The sequence below is a fragment of the Vulpes lagopus genome, chromosome 21, assembly GCF_018345385.1.
Source record: "Vulpes lagopus strain Blue_001 chromosome 21, ASM1834538v1, whole genome shotgun sequence".
NCBI lineage: Eukaryota > Metazoa > Chordata > Mammalia > Carnivora > Canidae > Vulpes > Vulpes lagopus.
In genome coordinates, this window is record NC_054844.1 from 28,619,399 (window position 1) to 28,636,452 (window position 17,054).

Genomic DNA, 17,054 nt, shown 5'->3' on the forward strand with positions numbered 1-17,054 from the left:
TTTGCTGAATTAAAAATAAACTATGAATGGGGATCCCTGGGTGGCGCAGCGGTTTAGCGCCTGCCTTTGGCCGGGGGCACAATCCTGGAGACCCGGGATCGAATCCCATGTCGGGCTCCTGGTGCATGGAGCCTGCTTCTCCCTCTGCCTATGTCTCTGCCTCTCTCTCTCTCTCTCTATGTCTATCACAAATAAATAAATAAATAAATCTTAAAAAAAAATACTATGAAGATGCAGATGTCTCTAAAAAATATAATTTTAAAAAATGTGTTCATAAATTTGCTAATCTACTACAAGATGCTGATATATTCCAGACAGTTCACAACTTTCTGCTTCCTAGTTTTCACTGGAAAATAAAAGTTTCTAAAGGTTAAAATTTATAATCCATATATAAAAATAAGCCTATTAGAAACAAGAATGAAAGAAAACAACTTTGTATACAAAGTATGAGAGGAGAATGGGATGCGTTTTTTTTTTTTTGGGGGGGGGGGATGCGTTTTTTATATGAAGAGAATGCAAAGAATGTAGGATGTGTTTTTATTAAGGAAAAAAAAAAGGAGTAAAATGACTGGTTATCCCAGAATGAGAAAGAAAAAAGGAATAAAAAATAATCTAAATAGATACAGAAGTTGTAGAAGACTTGTGAAGAAATTTCATGTTGGATGGCCAAAGTTAGCTAAAATTAAATGGATTTATAAATTATAAATATATAATATGTAATGATTGTAATTTATATTTTATATAAATATATTTATTATATATAATTTATATTCATATATAGTTACAAAGTTTTCAAAAAAAAAAAAGTCCAAAACTGAGTTGAATAATATAATACAAAACCACACTTTTTTTCTCTGTTAAAAGAACAAAGTTTCTGAGAGTGTTAGTCTGCTTTTAATAAGAGATTATGAAAGGTTTTTCTTTACCTTATATATATTTTGTCTAGGAAACAAAGATTCCATATCTTATTAAAATAACTTCTTGTGTTTCACTTTGTTTTTATCAGATTTTTGATTGCTTAGGAAAGCAATCTTTTTAATATTTAAAGAGTTAAGGTATTTTTTTAAACAACTATGTGCTTTTTATATTTGCTTTTGAAATCTTTTTGTCACTTTGGTTGAACAGATGACTAAATATTATTTCACAATGATTTGTGATCCTATTTAATCAAATGAGGTTTTTGTTGTTTTTTTTTTTTTTGAGAGAGGAAAAGAGAGAGAGAGACAGAGACAAAGAGTGGGGGAGGGGGACAGGGAGAGAGAATTTTTTTTTTTTTGGAGGCCTTCAAATTATTTATTGGTGTTCAATTTGCCAACATATAGAATAACACCCAGTGCTCATCCCATTAAGTGCCCCCCTCAGTGCCCGTCACCCAGGGTAGAGAGAATCTGAAGCAGGCTCCATGCCCAGCACAGAGCTCGATATCGGGCTGGATCTCACAATCCTGAGTTCATGACCTGAGCTGAAATCAAGAGTCAGACACTTAACTCACTGTGCAACTCAGGAACCCCTAATTAAGTGATTTAAACCTTTTGACAGTTTTTACAGACTTTGTGAAATCAAATTCTAAATGAAGTCTTTTTGACCTTGAACTAACTTTGGGATATTTCCAAGGCTCCCTGGAAGATCTCAAAGTTCTTTTTCTCTTTTTATAAAAAGGGAGACATTAAGCTATAGATTTTTCAAATGTTAAATTGCATGGGAAACATTATCAAGTAAAGAGGATGCTTAATCTTCTTAGGTTGTATTTGAATGGATATATTATTAATATAAATGTTCCAGAAATTGCGTAGAACTCCTAGGAATCTGATATGCCCTGATATAATGTTACCAATTATTTTTAAATGTTGTATGCCACAAGAATAGCCAAACTTACCTGTCAATCACATCATTTTTTAAAATAGTGAACTCTTTAACCATGGCTATTTTTAAGTCTTTTGTCATTCACAGACAGTTACTGTTTTACAGTGAATTCTTCTTTGAAAACATTTACAATCAACTACAAGCCAAAATGCTTTGTTTTCAAGGAGGTTCATGGAAAAGACACTGACAAGTAGTCTAGAATACAAGTTTCTGCTAACTTTAAGATCATACCACTTAACTAGGTAAGAATTCTTGGCAAGCTATGTAGAAACTGATGGATTCATAAAACTCCTAAACCAAGAGCAAGAAAACGAGAATTGATTACATGGGACTAAATCAACTAATGGAGATGATTACAATTTTTATGACATTATTTGCAACATTTTTGGTTCTAGAATGTTTTGCTTTCCAAATTTAAAGTACCCCTTTTCCCCTTTCTTTTAAGACACTATATATAGATAGGTAGGTAGGTAGATAGATAGATAGATAGATAGGTTCCTGAGGTGCACAGTGAATTAAGTGTCCAGCTCTTGATTTCAGCTCAGGTCACGATCTCAGGGTTGTGAGATCCAGCCTGATACCGAGCTCTGTGTTGGGCATGGAGCCTGCTTAAGATTCTCTCTCTCCCTCCCACCTTTCCTCTCTCTGCCTCTCTCACTCTCTCTCTCTCTCAAAAAAACATATCTATATATCTATATCTATACATATGTATGTGTGTATATTTATATATGTATGTATATATATAGAGAGAGGCATATATATATATATATATATATATATATATATATGCTTTTCACAATTTGGTAACCTTTTGTAAACTAAAATTAAACATTTATCATTTTCTTTCTGCTGATCCTTTCAGAATTAAAGAGAAAACAAAACAACAACAAAATCCCTTATTGAGTATACTCATTTTTATGGCAGTGTAGGTATTTGCATAAATTCAATAAAAATTTATTCTCTTCGTAACAGGATGCAATTGGATAAATCCTTGGCTTGGCTTCTTGCCCTGAAGGGGTGTTTAAAGATCTAATCTGAGATTTATTACCAGACAGTTTTTAGGAAACTAAGGTTTGATTTGTAGAGCCAATACAACCGTCTGAAGTACCAAAGCTTAGACTGGAATATCATATTTGAAAATGTGCATAAAATCACTATTCTGCTGCACTTCTATAAATAACAAGCTAAATGTAATGAGACTAGACTTATTTTACAAACAGTCTTATTGTGATCATCTTTGGTAAAAATGAAGTGACTATGAAGAGAAAAATTATGTTTCAATAGAAAACTATAGCATACCTGTAGCAGATTCTAGTCCTGTTCATTATCTTTGAGATTTTGTTATCTATCTGTAAACTGTAATGGATCCTGAATTCTTCTAGTTTCCTCCAACATCTGGCTACAACTTTCCAAACTAACATTTCCAATTGTCTCTTACCCTTCTGTATAAAAACTAACATTGCCCTTTAACCCAAGCCCTACAACCTAAAGCCAGGCAACTTGATATAAACTTCAGAGAGATCACCATGACAGATCATGTACAGACAATCTTCCTGCCTATTTCTATACAGGCCACTCATCGCATTCACCGGAACACCTAATGACATCATCAAAGTCATTCAAACTGCAAACCAGGAAAATCTAACAGATTGAAACTGCCATCCTCCCTCTACTATCTATAGGTATTTTGAGCTCAAATCTAGTAATTTTCTTTACTGGCTGCTCTCTAGACTCAGAAACTGAGTTTGTAATTTGCTCCAATGATTAATTTTTATATTTCTTGTGTTTCCATAGAAATGCCTGATTGCTCATACCTTATAGAGGCCCAACTTAGGTGGAAGCTCATATGTAATACTCATGAAATAAGACATTCTCACGTTCATCCTAAGTAATCATAACATGATCCAATAGTGTAAGGCACTAACGCAATATTAAAAATTATTTTCCACCAGGTCTAATAACCTTTCTGTGATCATTCCAAAGAAGACATTAAAACTTAAAGACTTAACTTAATGGAAAAGACACCAACAAAAGATCGCTTTTAAATCTTTTTAGGATTTTGCAGATCTCTTCTGCAAAATCCCTACAATTACAGCAAAAATCTAGAAATTCTCTAGCCAGAGTTATATTAGACAATTGCACAGCCTTAGATACCCTAACTGCTTAACAAGGAGATGCATATGCTCTGTTTTTTTTTTTTAATTACCATGTTAATAAATTAGGAGTTATTACCCCAGTTTAAAAGATCTTAAAGATCAGGGGCGCCTGGGTGGCTCAGGGTGTGATCCTGGAGTTTTGGGATTGAATCCCACATCGGGCTCCCCATGGGGAGCCGGTTTCACCCCCTGCTTCTCCTTCTGCCTCTGTCTCTGCCTTCTCTCTGTGTCTCTCATAAATAAATAAAGTCTTAAAAAAAAAAACGATCTTAAAGATCAGATGTCAATCTTTCATCAAATGGGTGATGTTTCTTCCACTGGTTTATTTATTTAAAAGATTTTATTTATTCATTTTTTAAAAAAATTACTTATTTATTGATTCATGAGAGACACAGAGAGAGGCAGAGACACAGACAGAGGGAGAGGCAGGCTCCTTGCACAGAGCCCGACGTGGGACTCGATCCCGATGTGAGATCATGCCCTGAGCCAAAGGCAGAAGCCCAACCACTGAGCCACCCAGACGTCCCAGATTTTATTTATTCATGAGAGACACACACGGGGGGGGGGGGGGGGCAGAGACACAGGTAGAGGCATGGAGCCTGATGCAGGACTCCATCCGGGGACTCCAGGATCACCCCCAGGCCAAAGGCAGGCGCTAAACTGCTGAGCCACCCAGGGATCCCCACCACTGGTTTACTTGGATGGTTAAATCTTAGCTCCTGGGAATCTCTGCTCCCAATAATTTTCCAATCCTTGTCTGTTATTTTCCTCTTAGACATCATATTAACCTCACTAGTTGTAGGAGTGCTGACAACACTGACTCCATCTTTGGCCCTCCCTTTGTTTATGCTGATGCAATGACCTCCTCAGGGCTACATGTCCCAGGCCTCTTGGACGTTAATGTGTGCCCTGACCAGAACGCAGGAAGGCTTGTGCTGATCTTCCCTCAAGTGGCACACAGAAGGCGCACTTTAGATAACTAGTAGGCCAGACTGATGCACAAAAGGCACCACTTTAGATAAGTAGGATAGATGACTGGTGCATAGATGGAGCCTCTTTAGATAACCACCCTTTGACCTCACCACAATGCCCCTTGCACTATAAAAGCTATAGCCTAAGGTTTGGATTGGGTGGAGAACAGGTGCATAGCACCTGGATCATCTATCCACTGGCTCCCCCTTGTCAATAGTTACCCTGAATAAAAGGTCTGTGTAAACAGTATGGAGTGGCTTTATTTTTCAGCTTCAAAGCGCCTACTCGGTCTGGAGGGTACTTTACCTCTCCCACCTTCTAACACTGGTGCGTGGTATCCTCTTGAGAATTTTAAATGCCTTTCAGCAGCCACTCACGCACTACATGACATCCGTCAGGACTGCACAACTCAAGGAACTCCCTAATCCCACTGCCCATGTCTACGATGACTATGCAACTACACGACCGTGCAACCCAGTGACTACATCACTAGTGGGAGTGAAGGTAACAGTACACTGGCTCCCACTTTCAGCTTGCTGAGGGAATGACCAAAATGGGGGGAGGGTGGTGTCTTTTTTTTTTTTTTTTTTGGTGAAATAAAATGGGAGATCATGCTTGAAAATTCCCCCAACCCGTTAGGTGACATTTTATTTCATGAACATGAGCGAATTTAACAGGTTGTATTTCTCGCCAAGTTCCTCTGATAATCATCATGATCGTAATCATAATCTGATAATAGTCATAAGACTTAAATCGTCTCCCTGTTAAAACAGTGTAAGACAATCACTTTTAACCAACCCCTTGCAGGTCTTTTAAGCTGTAGTAACCAGGCCTTGTGACAACCAATCACTGTGAAGGTTGAACCACCTGGTCGTTGTTTGTAAGTCATCCTTCAACGACATGAACTCTGAGATTCTCGTTTCTCCCTCACTCTCATAGTTTTATCAGGTGAAGCTTCCTTGAAATTTCCTTTGACACCAGGCATCCCTCTAAGGGCTCTGCCCCTATTAAATGCGTTCCTCACTGCAGCTCTACGGGAGAGGCTCTGGCGCTGCGCGGATGCGGTGGGTCCGGCCACTGTCTCCATGGTTACCCAGCGGGCGGAGGGCCAGCCATCGCCGCCCCGCGAGCAGGGTGGGGCGCTGCCTCGGGAAATCGCTACCTATCCCAGTTACACGAACCGGTGAACCTTGCGAGAGCCACGTGTAGGGTTTTGTTTTGTTCCAAGGCGTTCAAGCTCCCGTCGGAAACAGGCCGCTGCCAGAACTGCTGGGCGCGGAGCTGCCGAGACCGACCTGCCCAGCAGCGCACCTGGCGCAACGGGCCTCTACGAAAAGACAACCGGCACCTCAGGACCCCAGAACAGAGACACCAGCCGGGCCTTTCTCAGAGGTGCGGGGGTGGGGGAGCGGGCGGGGAGGGAGGGCGAGCCCAGAGGCGGAGGGGAGGGCGGGGACCGGGTGGACTCACAGATCCAGGAGCTGACTGACCCGCCGCGAGCTAGGCATCGCGGCCGCCCCGGGGAGCCTCTTCCGCGGTCCCCGGGCCGCCCCAAAGCAGCCAGAGACCGTCCGTCAACTCCGGCCCCCGGCGCGACGCGTAGGCCCTCGTGACGTCACACGGCTTCTTCCGGCGACCGCGACGCAGCCTCGCTCGTGACTACGGAGGGCAAGGAGAGAAGGGAAGGTGATAAAATGCAGAGCAGCCCTAACCTCGGTGAGGCACGACGGGAGTTGTAGTTCTCCCGCCTCGCGGCTCCGTTTAGGGGCGGAGCCCAGCGCGCAGCCTAGGCGGGGCCACCTGCGGCGGCGTTCTGCCCGGAGGTCGCAGCTCGCTCTGCAGGGGTGGCGTTGCTGCGGCTCCGTGCGTTTGGGGGCGCGCACCGGAGACCCCCCCCCTTTGCATCGTGGACTCCATTAACGTGAAGCAGAGACTTTTAGAGCAAACAGAACTGACCGCGGCTTCCCGAGTACTTTCTCTGAGGCATGTTCTGAGCTACGTGCTCTCAGTTCTTACCTACATTCATTTAATCCTGCGGAGTCGGAATTATTTAGCTTTATGTTACAGATGAGGACACTGCATGCCAGCAAAAAAGGCTCAGTAAGGATGTCATCGTGGGGGGCGGGGAGGGGGAATCTGTTCAAATCAGAAAGGATTCTGAAGAAGGGGCGCTATTCCCCAGGTGGAATTATTTCTCTTTGGTTAGTGATGCTGCAGAGTACCGGCTACTTTGTAGTGTTTTGCATTCTTCCTGGTGGATTATTTTTTTGTTTATGTGTCTGTCTGCCTTTTGTAAGCTCCTGGAAGTTGGAACCCATTTTTGTTCCTCTTTTCAGGATGCTACTCTTTCGGTCTATACACATTTATCGAGCACTGAAGGAGGGTAGAGATAGTGCTGGTGCTGAGGGGTCAGTGGTGAACACATGCAGCAGACCAACAGAAGGGCAATGAGAATAACTGTTAACTGTTAAATGCTAAGTTAGTTCTGTGCAAACACCCATGCATGAGTAAGGGGGGGCCAGTTCAGAGAAAACTGTGGTCTCAGGGACTACAGACAGTTTAAGGTGGTGGCTACAATGGGGAGTGCTGGGAGATGAATCTGAAGCAGAGGCTGCCAAACTTTTTCTATAAAGGGCCAGAGAGTAAAGATTATAGGGTTTTGTGGATCATATTGTCTTGGTCACAGCTACTCAACTTGAAGCTCAAAAGAAGCCATAGTATGAACGGGTGGAGCTGTGTTCCATAAAGTTTTTTTTTTTTTTTTTTTTTTTTTGTGGACATTGAGGTTTGGATTTCATGTAGTGTTCACTGTCATGAAATATTATTCATGTTTTGGTTTTGCAACCATTTAAAAACATTGCAAACTACATTAAAACAGGCAGTAGGCAGGATTTGGCTGGCTGGTGGTGTGTCCCCTTCTGATCAGAAAGCCAAAATGGGGCCTGATGACCTGTGTTATGTTAAACAATTTAGGCTTTGTCTGGAGGACTTTGGGTGGAGTCATAGGTAGGTTTTAAGCAGGGGTAGGGCATGCATGGGAAAAATGAGTTTTAGAAAAGAACTCTAGCTGTTACATGTTAAAAGAACTGTAGATGTCACAGGTGAAGACCAGAGAGGAGTCTTTTGATGATAGCTTAAGCTAAAGTAATCGCAGTGCAATGGACAAATTCAAGAGGTAATGGAAGTAGAACTGATAGGATTCAGAGGTTGGTGGGGGTGAGGGAAAGTGAATGGTCAAGACTAACTTCTAGGCTTTGGGTTCAGAGAATTAGGTGGCATATGGTGGTGCCATTTATTGCACTAAGAGGATTGCAGGAGTTTTTTTGAAGAGGAAAGTATTTAAGTGTCAGCCCTTGTGGCTTTTGAAGTATCTATGGAAAATGTAGGCCTGGAACTATAGATCTGCTAATTGTGCTGGTTTGCTTTGAAAGAAGAGATTGAGTAGCCGTGATGATACATACATTTACTTATTAATACAGTAACATTTTTGGGAAGAGTCATCTGCTGTTCTGGGAGCCTGTTAGACCTTGGAAGACCATAGGAGAGCTCGACAGAACAGATAAGGGTAGGACTTCATGGTCTTTCCTACTGTTGAGTGCTGCACAGCTGTACCTTGGGGGTCTTCCCACTGATTACTTGATTCTTCAAGACTAGGAAAATACAGATCATTGCCCTGTTATTATGAGATGTTCAGCTTTAGGTGCCAGAATTCTTCTCAGTAGTCAAAGGAAATCATAGCTTTTGTTTTTAAGAAAATAATTATCTAATGAAGTAAGATGACAAAGCCCTATTTATTTCTAGCCAATTATTTTAAAGGTCAAAGATGGGTGCATCATATCACAATTCCTAGAACTATTTTTTCCTTCAAAGATTGATTTACGTATGTTAGAGAGAGGGAGCAAGGGTGTGACAGCAAGAGTGGGTGGGGCATAGGGCGAGGGAGAGTCCCGAGCAGACTCCGTACTGACCATGGAGCCGGACTAAGGGCTCAATCTCACAATCCTGAGATTAGGACCCTGAGGTCATGAGTGGAAACCACGAGTCAAATGCTCAGCTGATTGTGCCATGCAGGCACCCATCTTATAACTGTTTTGATTATGATTTCCTGGAGATTTTAGGACCTGTAGTATCTACAAACTAGCCTCTCAGGTATTTAGCATAACTGTATCAAAAATTTATTTTGAGTTTGTTTCTACTGAATAAAATCTGATGTATGCTGTGGTTGCCTTGACATTCTTATTTCATCCCTCTCTTTTTAATTTATTTTTTAAAGATTTTATTTATTTATTTATTCACGAGAGACATAGAGAAAGAAGCAGAGCTAGAAGCAGGCTCCCTCTGGGGACCCTAATTTGGGACTTGATCCCAGGATCTGAGCTGAAAGCAGATACTCAACCACTGAGCCACCCAGGTGCCCTATCATCTGTACCTTTTTTATTTTTTATTTATTTTTATTTTTTTTAATTTTTATTTATTTATGATAGTCACAGAGAGAGAGAGAGGCAGAGATATAGACAGAGGGAGAAGCAGGCTCCATGCACTGGGAGCCCGACGTGGGATTCGATCCCGGGTCTCCAGGATCGCGCCCTGGGCCAAAGGCAGGCGCCAAACCGCTGCGCCACCCAGGGATCCCCTCATCTGTACCTTTTTTAATAGCAGCCATCTAGTTTGGAGAACTGACCCTCTCTTCAGAGGTCTAGTTTAAGGCTAATTGGTGATTACTGCAGTGATAGATTTAAGGGTTAGGAGGCTTTAACCAATCAAGAAGTCACCATATGCCCTCAGCCACTGGGATGATGAGTTCAAGAATGGGCATATGGGCATGTGACCCATTCAAGACCAGTAAAAAGCAGGAAAAATTTTGCTGCAGGCTTTTGGTAAAGAAGTTTTCTCAAATATATGACAATGCTTTGTGAATCAGTATTCTACGAATTGTCAAGTTAAAGGACATTATATAGAGGAAGAGAATCACAGAAGAACAACTAGGTTCCTGATGAACCATGCCTGAACACCACCCCTCTTCACTATTGTTAAAAGACAAAAACAAAACAATTTAGCAACGAGTTTGATGTTCTTTATTTGGAAAACATCCATGGATTGGGGAAATGCCATGCCCCACAGCAGTGGAGTACTCTTCCTGAGGGATGTTTGGGCAAGAGCAAGTTTTATAGTGTTTGAAGCAACAATGAGAAAAAAAGGAATGATTGGCTAGGGGGTCAGGGATTTCCTTATAAGGCTAGCAGGTTAATCGGGGAATAAAGGGAGAATATTAGGCTTAAATTGATTGGCTAGAGTTGCATATCTAAAAACAAGTAAATCATTACAGATTCTTGGCAGTTGGGGATTGGCTGGCTGGATATACTGCACTCTGGTGAAGCAGAGCATTTATAGAAAAGTGAAAGTTATCTTTTTTTTTTTTTTAAGATTTTATTCATTTATTCATGAGAGTCATGGAGAGAGAGAGAGAGAGGCAGAGGGAGAAGCAGGCTCCATGCAGGGAGCCTGACAAGGGACTCGATCCCAGGTCTTCAGGATCAGGCCCTGGGCTGAAGACAGCGCTAAACCCTTGAGCCACCTGGGCTGCCCTGAAAATTATCTTAGTTCTGGTTTGCTGATGTGGCAACCTGGGCAGGAGTGGCTTCATCTTTCACTGTCACACAATTTAGTTAATTCCCTTTGTTATTGATAAAATCAGTGGTGAATTTTCTGTTTCTTGCTGCTAAAACATCCTAACAATTATATATTCATAGCAGGAGTCACCAGCATACAAATGGAAATTGGGGGGGCCTGGCTGGCTCAGTCAATAGAGCATATGGCTCTTGATCTCAGGGTTGTGGGTTCAAGCCCCATGTTGGGTGTAGAAATTACTTAAATAAATAAATAAATCTTAAAAAAATATATAAATGAAAATTGAAGGTATGAGAAATGATGAGCTCACCCGTCAGATATATGTAGAATGAGAACAACAAGTCCTTGGAAAGGTAGCTGAGAACAGCAATTGACTGGCAATTGACACTGAGAAGGAACAGCCAAAGAGGTAGGGGAAAAAATGGTGGGTGCTACAGAAGATACACATGACCAGAATCGTCATATGCTGAAGAGATGTCAACTAATATAATACTTGAAGATGGTTTAGCAGCAAGAAGATCATCAAGGGTCCTTGAGGGGGTGGTGGAGGATACAGTGTGATTATAATGAGAGAAATGAATGGTAAGTAAGGAAATGAACACACAAGTAGCCCAACTCTCATTTACAATAGATACTTGTTCAAATGAATAGCTGCTTCTATTAAGACTCATGCTGAGAAGAAAAGGAGACTGTATAAAGATATAGCTCTAAACAAGGTAAAATGGGATAATTCAGAACTATTATTTATGGACCTTCTAGGTATGAATCATGGTAAACACCTGATCTCATGTAGTTGTCAATCAAGTCTGAGATAGCATGCTATCTTATAGATGAAGTTGAGGCTCATTTAAATAAACGAGTCTGTCAGACTCCAAAGATCATGCTGTTTCTACTTTATTTGGGTGCTAGGAGAGAGGCTTATGGTATGTTCAAGATCATCAGAACTTGCAAAGCACCTTTTCAAAAAATTATTAGGTTTTTCAAGGTGGTGATAGTAGAGCATTAAACCAAGGCAGGACCCTGTACAACTGCACCATTGGTCCACCCATGAAGTTGGCCTTGGTATATCCAGGACTTCCCAAGAAAATCAGTTTCAACTACTGACTCTGTAACTCTTTGTCAAAATAAGATTGAGACAAATGTGAACACAGGGAAACCTAAAAAAAAAAAAAATTTGAAGTAGAATTGATGTATATTAGTTTCAGGTGTACAACCTGGTGATTGGACAGTTATATACATTACGAATGCTCATCATGGTAAGTATAGTTACCATCTATCACCATACCAAGCTATTACGATATTATCGACTATATTCTCTGTGCAATACTTTTCATCTCATGGCTTACTTCTTTTGTAACTGCAGGTTTGTACCTCTTCATCCCCTTTTACCTATTTGCCATTTAGGAAAACATTTTCACTAGCAGTTCAGAAATAGTGGCTCATCCCATAGAAGAGGAGGAATTTATAGCACTGACGATATAGCAGATATTTATAGCTCAGATATGGCAGTTGACAATTCAGATTGGATAAGAACAAGATGTTTCTGTCTTTTTGTAAGGAAAACAGGATGTTCTTATTTTTGTGGCTTATCTCAAGAGGCAAAGCTTTCAGGATTTCCTGTTAGTGCTTTTAGGAGGTTCCTGTTATTCATGGTTTATCTTGGAATGCAAGGTTATTAAGAATAAAAGTTTTCTGGTGCATAGTAAGTGATTTGTGGACAGCACTAGGCTAAGGGCAAGATGTTATGTTCCCATTCTCCCCTCTTTGCTTGCTGTGCCCACTTCATTATTGTGGTTTCCTCTAGCTGGGGACCTCTTCCATTTCCTACCCTAGCTATCATCTAAAGAAGACTTACAGTGTGATTTTCTAGGCAGCTTATATAAGAATAATAAGCAACATTGCTTACCTTAAATCATGCTATTTATTCCTAGTTATATGTGTAGAAAAATATCTAATAAATGTATACAGATAAAATGATTAAGCATATTACCGTATACGTATGCGTATATACACACACACACAGTTGACGTTGGACAACGTGGGTTTAAACTGCACAGGTCTACTTATATGTGGATTTTTTTTTTAGTACAGTACTGCAAATGTATTTTCTCTTACGATTGTCTTAATATTTTCTTCTCTCTAGCTTACTTTGTTGTAAGAATATAGTATATAATATATACAACATACAAAATATGTGTTGACTTTATATTTTGGTAAGGTTCCTTAATAGTAGAATATTAGTAATTAAGTTTCAGAGGAGTCAAAAGTTACACATGGATTTTTGACTGTTGGTGTGAGGCGTCTTGGGGCCCCTAACCCTTACACTGTTTAAAGGTCAACTGTGTGTGTGTATATGTATGTATGTGTGTATACATATGTATATGTATGTATGTAATAAGTTAGGTTCTTCACTTTTAAACCTTACTGCTCATATTTAGATTCAAAATAGCAATTGCTCTTCCTCTTCCTTTTTTTTTTTTTTTTTTTTTTTTAGATTTAATTATTTGAGAGAGAGCACAAGAGCACATGTCAGGGGGGCATTGGGGGAGCAGAGGAAGAGGAGAGAGAATTCCAAGCAGACTCCCTGCTGAGCGTAGAGCCCAACACAGAGTTCAATCTGAGAGCTTGGAGCATGATCCAAGATCATGACCTGAGCTGAAATCAAGAGTCGGATGGTTAACCAACTGAGCCACCCAGGCACCCTAGCAATTGCTCTTGTAATATTAATTTTCAGTTCAATGTAACTTATACATTATCATTTACTACTAACCCTGGATCATTTCAGTTGGGTATTGTTAGTGTTCAGACTAGGTGCAAGATGGAACCACTTATGCTAAGCCCACATCAGCAAACTGGAATTGAAGTAAATTTCTATGCTTGGCTCTCCCAGAGAAAGAGAGCCAACCAATCAGTGCTTGGCCTCAGCCAACCAATCAGTGCTTGCCTGCCCAGCACAAGTCATCTGACCTCGCTCCTAGACTCTCCTTTGCTCCATATAAGGGAAATAATCCTGCCTTAACCAATCAGCAAATGCCAAGTATAACTTCTTTGTTCCTTCTCACTTTGGTCTGTAAACACTTCTTGCCTTGCATGGTTCATTAGAGCTCCTTTCTATCTGCTAGACTGGATGTTGCCCCATTTATGAATTGCTGAATAAAACCTCCTAGATCAGTAAATTGTGGGAAATTTTCTGTTAACAGTATCAAGGATAATTGTGAACACTTATTGAGTGGTTAGAATAATCCTTGCACACAGTGAGTATTTTACAAGTTCTAGCTCATTTCACCCTTTAAAAAAAAACCCTCTTTGATAGGTATTTTTACTGTTATCATACCCATTTTCCAGACAAGGAAACTGAGGCCCAAAGAGATTAAGAAACATGACCAAGTTCATGTGTTTAGTTAGTGGTAGAGCTGGGATTTGAAGCCAAACAATTAGGCTGCAGAGCTGGGTTCTTAATACTATATGGTTGTCCCTACACCTTTAAAATAAAAACTCTTGATAGTTCTTGGTAATCCTAAAATATAGTTATCAGGGATGTAAAACTAAAGGATATCTTAGCTACATCTTAATTTTGCAGTTTAGGCAACTGTTTCAGAAGAGTTGATTTCTCAAGATTTCTGAGCAAAGATGGGACTAGAGTATATTTGCCAATCCCTTGTCCAGTACATTTCCTAAACTTGATCTTTAGGTTATAACTCTGAAGGGGGCTGAAAACAAACAGAATAAAGAGAAGCCAAACGAGTGACTTCTTTATTATTCTACTAGTGCAGGTTATTTCCAAGTGGGAGTGTCCTTAATCCATGACAAAGTGAAAATAATATATATTCTTTTTATTTAATTTCTTTTTATATCTCATATCATGTCTTACTCCAAATTGGAAACAACAATGCCATGCTCATGAATTTTTGTGCATTGTTAAAATTTTCCATTAAGTAAACCCTTGATTTAATTTGAGGCATAAAATGTATGACTCAGGATCCTTGCAGGAAACAGCTGGGCAAGTTCAAGCAGGTTAGGCAAGGAGACATTAATAAAGAGGCTGTTTATAAGGGTGTGGACAGGATTAAGGGAAAGTAGGGATAAGGGTGGTTTAATACCCTTAGACTAGCAATAGCAGGAAGCCCTTACCTCTCTTAGTCCTGAAAGCAGGGAACGAACAGTTACCAAAACCTGAAGAGAGTGGCTATATGTAAGGCCACCTACAAGGAGCTATGGCTTTTGGGAACCAAAAAGGGAAGGGGTGCCCAGCTGGGAAGGATCCTGGAAGAATAGATACTCTAACCCCATTCTCCATCCCCCTTTTGATCTCCCAGTGCTTCTGCTTATAGTTTCAACCCACCTATAAGTTAGAGGTCAAGAAATCCCAGTTTGTCTGTCTATAAAAATCAGTCTCTTAAAGCCCTGAGTAGAGAAGGATAGACTGGAAAATAACCAATTTATAAGCTACTGGTTTTTAGATAAAAAATATCACAACAGTTTGAAAATTAGAATAAGGGCTCAGTCTGAGCCAAAGTAATAATTGTTACTGTTTAATAACAATGAGGGGGATGGCAATCTCTCATCAAGATGCTGAGAGCCGGGACAATGACAGATTAAGCCCTGTCTTTTTCTCGTTAGCTTCATTGGTTATTTTTATTTTTATAAAGTTATGCAATTCCTAACTCAAATTTATTGGTCATTTGCAAATGGAATCAAATGCCTATCATTTCTATTGGATAGACTTTAAGAAAATCCATTAATGACATTTATTTATTTATTTATTTATTTATTTATTTTTAAATTAATTTTTATTGGTGTTCAGTTTACCAACATACAGAAAAACACCCAGTGCTCATCCCGTCAAGTGTCCACCTCAGTGCCCGTCACCCATTCCCCTCCAACACCCGCCCTCCTCCCCTTCCACCACCCCTAGTTCGTTTCCCCGAGTTAGGAGTCTTTATGTTCTGTCTCCCTTCCTGATATTTCCCAACATTTCTTTTCCCTTCCTTTATATTCCCTTTCACTATTATTCATATTCCCCAAATGAATGAGAACATACGCTGTTTGTCCTTCTCCGATTGACTTACTTCACTCAGCATAATACCCTCCAGTTCCATCCACGTTGAAGCAAATGGTGGGTATTTGTCGTTTCTAATTGCTGAGGAATATTCCATTGTATACATAAACCACATCTTCTTTATCCATTCATCTTTCGATGGACACCGAGGCTCCTTCCACAGTTTGGCTATTGTGGACATTGCTGCTAGAAACATCGGGGTGCAGGTGTCCCGGCGTTTCATTGCATCTGAATCTTTGGGGTAAATCCCCAACAGTGCAATTGCTGGGTCGTAGGGCAGGTCTATTTTTAACTCTTTGAGGAACCTCCACACAGTTTTCCAGAGTGGCTGCACCAGTTCACATTCCCACCAACAGTGCAAGAGGGTTCCCTTTTCTCCGCATCCTCTCCAACATTTGTTGTTTCCTGCCTTGTTAATTTTCCCCATTCTCACTGGGGTGAGGTGGTATCTCATTGTGGTTTTGATTTGTATTTCCCTGATGGCAAGTGATGCAGAGCATTTTCTCATGTGCATGTTGGCCATGTCCATGTCTTCCTCTGTGAGATTTCTCTTCATGTGTTTTGCCCATTTCATGATTGGATTGTTTGTTTCTTTGGTGTTGAGTTTAATAAGTTCTTTATAGATTTTGGAAACTAGCCCTTTATCTGATATGTCACTTGCAAATATCTTCTCCCATTCTGTAGGTTGAATGACATTTATTTAAATATTTGATCCCTATTATGTGCCAGGCAGAATATATCAGTAAACAAACATGTCCTCTTGGAGTTTACTTTTAAGTGTGAGAGCAAGAAAGCAAGCACATGAAGAAAACAATGTGTAGAGATAAGGACTATAAAGAACAAGTTAGGATGGGGGCAAAAGGTTACTGGGGAGAAAGGGAGAAGGAAGGGGAGAGACAGGGGGATTAGTTTTGCTTTGGTTGTCAAAGGAAGGCATCTTGAAGGCTGTAACATTTTTGCTGAGACCTGTTAAAAGATAAACTAAGGGATATTAAAAGGTTTATCAGAGCAAAAATTGATTGGAATTAGGCAGTGCCAAACCAAACATAGTTATGAGTGCCGAGCCAACAGAATTCAGGGGAAAGACTTATTTAGACAAAGTACAGAAGTGAAGAAAGGAAATTATTTGGCTATTTATTAGTCTAGTTGGCTTTTAGTGATTAATTATCCTTAGTGTTTTGATATTGGAACATTGAGGCATTTATAGGCTTAGATTTGGGTTTGCACATGTAGGCCAGTGTGGCATTAGAGCCACCTCAGTCTAATGGACTACTTGTTTAATTAATATAACAGATTTGAAGGATAAAAGGAGCTAACCACTCTGAGATCCAGAGATGGAAGAGAAAGGCTCTGATGCAAGAATTGTGCTTGGTAAA

General features: G+C 40.3%; 1 protein-coding gene across 1 annotated transcript in view; it reads right to left on the reverse strand.

Moving 5' to 3' along the window:
* Positions 1–6,659, reverse strand: part of AMN1 (antagonist of mitotic exit network 1 homolog) — a 56,049-nt gene extending 49,390 nt beyond the window's left edge. Inside the window, exon 1 of the mRNA XM_041735578.1 lies at positions 6,462–6,659. Coding sequence (XP_041591512.1) covers positions 6,462–6,499 — 38 coding nt within the window. The 5' untranslated portion in view covers positions 6,500–6,659. The remainder of the gene's footprint in view (positions 1–6,461) is intronic.
* Between the last annotated feature and the right edge of the window lie 10,395 nt (positions 6,660–17,054).